Genomic DNA, 7,019 nt, shown 5'->3' with positions numbered 1-7,019 from the left:
TACTGTTAATATTATTATTACTGGTAGTAGATGGTAGTAATTTGTTGTTTTTGTTGTCATTGTTGTATTACTATTCATTTATGCATTTCATCTATCTTTTATCACTTTACTTTATACTTTTGTCCTATTTTGCTAATCTAAATGTTGACTTATCCTGTCTCTGGTGTTTCCTCACTGCATTTATTTGTTTATTTATTTATTTATACTGAAGTTTCTTTGTCTCTGTTTTTATTGAGTCTTTTATTCATAACATAATGTCTACGGGGGATTGACGTGGGAGTGGGAGGATACTGTTTTTTATGTTTTTTAATCCTTTTGTTCTGTAAAAGTACTGTACAAATAAAGTGTAACTGACTTGACTTGAACTCTTGTGTCGTGCACTATATCTTAAAATGTTAAATATATCAACTGTATTTATGTCATGTTCTGAAGGCTTGTTCTCTGTAAAACAAAAAGTTCAATAAATATACATTGACAAAAATATATATATATATCAACTGTATGCTTTAAGAGGTTTACACACAAAGAATGTAATTTAATGAAAGGTTTGTTTTGTTTTATTTATGAGAAGCAAGTGCTTTTATAGCATTTAGTTACTCTCACTTAAAGGTAACTGTCCTTTGCTTGTTTTTCCAAAACAACTGATATTGACAGTTCAAGCAGTGATAATTGTACTGATGTTTTCGTGGGTCTTTATCTTGTATGTTGCACTGATCTACCAGCTGCTCTTTGACACAGTGGTTTATCTGTCATGTGCGAGGCTCATTTACATTTAGACTTTAGTATGATGTACAGAGGGATTCATGCTGTTGGAGCGAGGGTGGAGCTTGTGTTCAAACCAGCTGGAACAAACAATGACTCTACTGCAGCTACATAAATAGAAATAGTTTATCTGGTGAACTACTTGAACAAAAACGTATGCTGCTTATTAAAAATAAAGTTTTCTCTTATTGGGTTTGTCCTAAACACACAGAATATGGCTGTAAATGATGACGTCCAGACTTTACATGTAAAGAACATGAAGCCACTGGCTATAGTGCTTATCTGCCACGGTCATCTTGTGGTTGCCATGCAGACCTATCAGTAGAGTACATATGTTTTATGGGGCCTTATCAGCACAGAAAGAGGTACATCAAGTCTTCTGTCCTTGTGGTGCAGCAAACAGCAAAGACCAGCAAGACGGCTTGCTTCCATGTGTAATAATGTAAAACGATCAAACCTCACTACTTCCTTTCAAAATCAAAAGTTAATGCAGCACATCCATTCAATTATAAACCCAAAAGTGAAGCATCCAACACTGCCAGCCTACAGCAAAGGCAAAGTTCTGTTTTGATAGTGACAGGTTTTGCATTAACGCTGTGTGGCATCATCCAGTCACTGTTTAACTCTGAAGACACAGGAGTTAACTTTCTCTTCTGTGCAAAAGCAACAGAGCATTTCTACAGTGCATGCAAGAGATGAAGACTTTCTTGGTTTGAGATTTGCACATGTTCACGATTTCAGAGTGTGTTATACATATCTTTGTATTTACACATAAAATTCTGAATATATGCTGCCACTGCCAACTGACAATAGTAGATATTTAGAACATGCATATAATAACTTTTAAAAAAAACTATTTAAAAAAAATGTACATTGCTTCCTTAAGTTTGCAGCTGAAAATTGGGAAAGTTACTACAATGTTTAGAAATATTTCCAAAAAATAGAAAGTGTTCCATAGACAAAGGTAAAACGCCATTAAAGTCCTTGTAAAATATATGTTTTTGGAAACGCACTAAACTGGTATGCGCACTGACAGCGCACACTTGACAACCTTGGCCAATTGCGGTAGTCTCGTGATCACCGAGCGGCTGATCTGATTGGCCACCGCTCTGAAGCTCGCAATCTGATTGGCCGCTGGCTGTGGTTGCGCTGGATGTTAAAATCACACGCAGGTCATTGGTCTGTTTCACATGTCTGCTGATGTGCCGGTGTAGGGTGTTTGATGGTTTCGTAACACAACATTGTTTAGCGTGTGGACTTGTCTATATGTTATCTCTCTCTGCGGTGTCACTAACAGCTTTCTGAGCGCTGCTGTTCAAACAGGGCGGGCGCTTTTCTTGCTGTAGCTAACTGAGCGTTGCATCCGTAGCTGGCTAACAGAAGCTAACGGCGGCTAGCTGCTGCTGAGTCGATACATCGTATTAGCACCTAGCGTCAGAATGGGTGAGGAAATTAACGACAACCTCGTCAACACGGGCAGCGGGACCGCCAACGACACCGGCAATGAGGGCAACGGCGACAAAGTGGACGCCGGCGTAAAGTATTACACGTTAGAGGAGATTAGAGTACATAATATGAGTAATGACACATGGCTCATCATCCACGACAAAGTATACGACATCACGGGTTTCCTTGAAGAGGTAAGAAACTCTTTCTGTCTGCTAGCAGCAACTACTCTTAATTAATTTTATGAATTTACGCGTTAAGTCTTTGATTATGTCACATTGGCTCCGGCTACTTCCTGGACGTACGCGGCGGTTGCTGGGAATGTTACGTATTGACGTGTTCGGTTCACCGACGGAGCAGAGACCCCCGTTCAACACCTGAACGTGTAAAGTAAACCCGAGTTACCTCAGGGTTACACAGGGTTATGTGAGGAAACTCAAATAAACTTCACCTGATGTTAACGATTAGCTAACGTTAGCTAACAATCTAAGCAAGTCGCTGGTCTGTGTCTTCATAGCATCGGCACGTTTGCATCACATTAGCCTGAACTGCAACGTTAATGTCAATTCACAGCAATAGTTGTCGGAACATCCTGTAAGTTGGGTTCAATGTAAACGTGTACAAGTCTTATAATAGTAAATCTGGGACCTCTGTAACACCAATTTACTTCCATCAGAAACACCAGCCCCCCATGACCCCAGTGAGGATTAAGCGGTGTGTAGATAATGAGAAACACCAGCGTTTGGATTCACGTACTTTAATTTCTAAAATTAGTTTTGCAAATAATTTCTAGTTCTCACATGTCAAGAAGAAGTTATGTGTTCAGAAAAGTTTTTTTTAAAAGACAAATTATAAATTGTTGCTGGTGTCAAATATGTCAAAATAACTTAAAATGATAAACAACCGTCATATCACACTATTATATGAACTACTGCTGTGTCCCTCTTACAGCATGTATTTAATTTTCTTTAGGGATAAGCAGCACCTAGAATCCCAAAAATTATTACACTTCTATTCACCTATTTTTTTTCTATTTATTTTTGCTATTTTTTGCACCACTGTACATATATTTTTTTCTGCTAGATGTGGAAATTCTTGTATATATTTATTTTATTATTATTACTTATTTTATCTTATTTTTTTTCTTTCTATAGTTATTTCACTTTATTGTTATCCTTTTCCTCGCTCATTCCTGGGGCGACACCAACAGACAGAACCAGATTCCTTGGATGTTGTGTCCATACTGGGCCATTATAGCTGATTCTGATTCTGATCACTCACTACTTTACATACAGTACATGCATGGTTCTTTTCTGATAGTTTATACCATAAAGCTGAGACGTTTTTAAGCATCTATTAGATCCTATACATAGCAGGGAGCCCTTAACATATTTGGCTATATTATTAGTTATTACATAGAAAAAAGCTACTTTTCTCACTCCTTTTATTTACATGGCGCTCATGATGTATAATAGTAGTAATAGCATAAACAGGTGTTGTTCTGTGCTGATGTTCAAGTTTACCTGGAATTTCAAAGACAGGTATAATTTATTTTTTTAAACTAACTTAATCGAGCACACTAAACCTGTAGGGTATTGTGAGTGTGTGAGGGACACAAAGTTAACTAACTCCTGTTCATTCTGTGATTCCAGCATCCGGGAGGTGAGGAGGTTTTGCTGGAGCAGGCGGGTTCCGACGCCTCCGAGAGCTTTGAGGATGTGGGTCACTCCACAGACGCCAGGGAGATGCTGCAGCAGTACTTCATCGGGGAGCTTCACATGGTGAGAAGAAGAAAAAAAAGCTTGGCTTCCTGCCTGTAGTGTCTCTCCATTATGTCTCCAGTTAAACTTCTAACAAATCATTGTCGACGCTTAAACCTAGACTAATCTGGTCCAATGAGTAATTCTGGTCACAAGATTTCCTTGAAGGAAAAGGAGCCATTTGTCATTTTTGCTGGTTGCTTGGAGGTCACAAGATGTCCCTGCAACAATTTGAGTTTTATGCTTATTAATAACTTCAGGCACGTGACAGATTTGGTTTGTTGCACCTTTAGACACAATCAGATGAGCAGTAGTTCTGGATCCAGAGATGTTTTGTTTAACTCAACCAGTCGGGGCATAGTTTATTTTCAAATGTCTCTCCTACACGGCATTCTCTCTAACGTTCACTTTTTGTTATGTTCAGAAATAATATGGAAACACTGAGGGATTGTCCTGCAGCTAATCGTAGCAAAAGCAGCGCTGTCATTGGAGATCCTGCCGTTAGGACAGTGAGCATAGACAGTAAATACAGCCTGTGTGTGTAAGAGTGACTGGTCAGGACAAAAAGCCTCGTATGACTCAAACAGCCACATGAAAGAGTGAGAGGATGAGACAAAAAATAAACTTTTCTACCCAAAAGAAAAATGAACTGAAGTCCATCAGTGAATCTACTGAGCACCCTTGAAGTGCGTTTAATGTTTTTTAAGGAATGGAATAGTTACCAGAACAATATATATCTTTAAAATAGTATATTATTGTGTATAAGTAGTGATTTTTTTTTTAGTAGCATAATTGTAGCGACTTCATGAAAACAAACTAACAAACAAACTTTTCTCCAACATTTATCAATATTAAGTTTTACCAGACGAGGAAAGCAACACTAATTATTTTTCATTACCTTGCAGGATGACAGAAAACAGGAGACGTCGAAGGTAAGTTCAGTCGATGTTGAGATCATACAAAACGTTTTGCTTTCCTACGGCATCCCTTTTGACTTTGCATCATTTTGTTCTCACCACAGGAGGTAGAAGTCTCAAATTCAGGCGAATCCAGGTGAGTCACTGTCATGAATGTGTCTTTGTTCGTTGTACCGCTCGCACATGGTGTCAGTCAAAACCTAAAAGCAAACATCAGTCACTGCACTTACTTGTAAACAAAGTCTTCTTGCAGTTTTGACAGCTACAAAGAAATACAGAATTAAAAACATTTCTAAATGCAATAAATGATTTTTTTTGCAGCAGCTCCTGGACCATGTGGTTGATACCTGCAGTGGCGGCGGCCGTCATCGGCGTCATGTATCGCTTCTACATGCTGGAGCACAAGTCCTCCTGAGTGCTGGTGTTCCTGTTTTCATGTCATTCTTTTTATATGGAGGCCTTGAAATGTTTGACCAAAACCTCCTCTCTCTCTCTGAACGCACACAATTAAGGAGTTGTCAGCATTCTGTGCAACAGAAAGAGGAAGGCAGCAGTTTGATAAAGTCCTCATCAGAGTGCACCGAATAGACAGAGCTGGGCGGTGACTTTATTAAACCGTCTGCCTTCACTTTCTTTATGTTTCATTGTCACTATGCCTGTTGTCATTGTTGTTAAGTGTTTAACTTAAGTTTTCATATGCATTTGTCGCCTCTTGGTTTTCATACATCATCACGTAAACAGATGAAAGGGAGATGCTAGGTCAGCAGCTATCGTCCGACTTTTTATACACGACTTCCGTAAACTCTGGTGCGTTTTCTTGGGATTTTATCGAAGTACGAAATGTTACCACAGAACTCTGAATACAAATCTTGGGATTATTTCACTCACTGCTCTCGCTAAACGATGCCTGATTTCATTTATCACTTGGTTGCAAACACGTCATCTTTCCAATTATGTAAATGTGGTGTCAAATCTTTTGTGTTTGTTCCTATTTGAAAATTGTGGTTTATTATGTTGTATCTGATTATTTAAGACAGAATGTGCTCTGACTTGTCCCCTCTTTTTTTTCAGAAATCAGTGTAAATGTTCAAAGCAGCTGATAAATGTTTGGGGTTTGTACCGATGCAGAACAACTTTATCATGACGACTGAATACCCTTGAAAGAGAAAGTACTTGTTGTTTGAGCGTTCTGTTTCTAATTTTTTTTCTCTATGCCATTTGTTATTTAACTTGATGCTTTTTTCACAACTTTTTGTTTCGTCGTAATGCATCTTAATTTTTGGGTGAGTGATGCAGGCGGCTGTCACTGGAGGGTTCGAATTGTATTTAACGACGTCTGCTGTGTGTTTGTTGTTGGGCCGCTGGTGGTTAATTGGGAGACTTTGCAGATGGTTTCCATCAGTCCACTTCTTTAATGATTATTTTATGTACTAAATCTTTTCTCTAGGTTGTCAATTTGGCCTGCTTAGAAATGTTTTGGTTTAGGTAGCATTTGTAAAATTACTAAATTTATTAAACATTCTGAAATATGCATTTAACTTCACGTGTCTATGGGGGAAAAAAAGCATTTTCCAAAAAGACTATTTTAAGTCCATTTATTACCAACATGTCCGTTCATAGAAGTTTCTGAATAGAACTTGCTGCTATTTTTACACGTGACTACGATGTTACTCGCAGATTTAGTTGGTTGACTTCAAAGATAAACATTTGCCATGTCTTTGCATTTCAACTGCCATTTCCTGTCATTAAAAGTCTCTTTGAATAAAATGAATCTTGAGGTGCAAGTGGGTAATTATTCATGCATGTGAATGAGTTATGCAAGTATGGTATGCTGTTGTATGTAAGTGACAAAGATTACCCGTCTGAACAGAGCATTTGTTTAGTTGACTGTTGTTCCAGAAATTGTAGTGAAAAAAAAAAGAACTGTGTCAGAGGGAAATACTGCAGCTGGGCTTATGCAGGTAAATAACAAAAATTGCCAGACAAAAACAATTCAATTAGAAGCTATGTCATACATCCTTAATTCAAGTGCTTGAATGACAACTTTGAAAAATTTGGAAATGAATAATTCCTTCCTTCAAAAATATTTCTTCCAAATATATTTCACATACAGAGTACAGAGTAGTGAGAGTGC

General features: G+C 38.0%; 1 protein-coding gene across 2 annotated transcripts; it reads left to right on the top strand.

Annotated features, from left to right (window-relative positions):
* The first annotated feature begins 1,955 nt into the window (after positions 1 to 1,955).
* cyb5b (cytochrome b5 type B) lies at positions 1,956 to 6,669 on the top strand. Of its 2 annotated transcripts, none has more exons than XM_008288189.1 (5): positions 1,956 to 2,402; positions 3,861 to 3,989; positions 4,874 to 4,900; positions 4,990 to 5,021; positions 5,210 to 6,669. In XM_008288189.1, the coding sequence occupies exons 1-5, from the start codon at positions 2,202 to 2,204 to the stop codon at positions 5,298 to 5,300; spliced, it is 480 nt and encodes a 159-aa protein (XP_008286411.1). In that variant the 5' UTR covers positions 1,956 to 2,201; the 3' UTR covers positions 5,301 to 6,669. The 2 variants fall into 2 exon arrangements, with proteins under 2 accessions (XP_008286411.1, XP_008286410.1); XM_008288188.1 differs by having other exon boundaries at positions 5,207 to 6,669.
* The last annotated feature ends 350 nt before the right edge of the window (positions 6,670 to 7,019 follow it).

The sequence above is a fragment of the Stegastes partitus genome, unplaced genomic scaffold (assembly GCF_000690725.1).
Source record: "Stegastes partitus isolate 25-593 unplaced genomic scaffold, Stegastes_partitus-1.0.2 Scaffold545, whole genome shotgun sequence".
Classification (NCBI taxonomy): Eukaryota; Metazoa; Chordata; class Actinopteri; family Pomacentridae; genus Stegastes; species Stegastes partitus.
The sequence above is the reverse complement of the archived record's forward strand: the minus strand, read 5'-3'. Positions and strand labels throughout refer to the sequence as shown.

What these genes read in the sequence shown, in the direction of transcription:
- cyb5b (XM_008288188.1), top strand. Translation starts at nt 2,202, where the DNA reads ATGGGTGAGGAAATTAACGACAACCTCGTCAACACGGGCAGCGGGACC. An exon ending in GAAAACAGGAGACGTCGAAG is followed by an intron (nt 4,901 to 4,989) that starts GTAAGTTCAGTC and finishes TTCTCACCACAG; the next exon opens with GAGGTAGAAGTCTCAAATTC. An exon ending in TCAAATTCAGGCGAATCCAG is followed by an intron (nt 5,022 to 5,206) that starts GTGAGTCACTGT and finishes TTTTTTTTGCAG; the next exon opens with CAGCTCCTGGACCATGTGGT.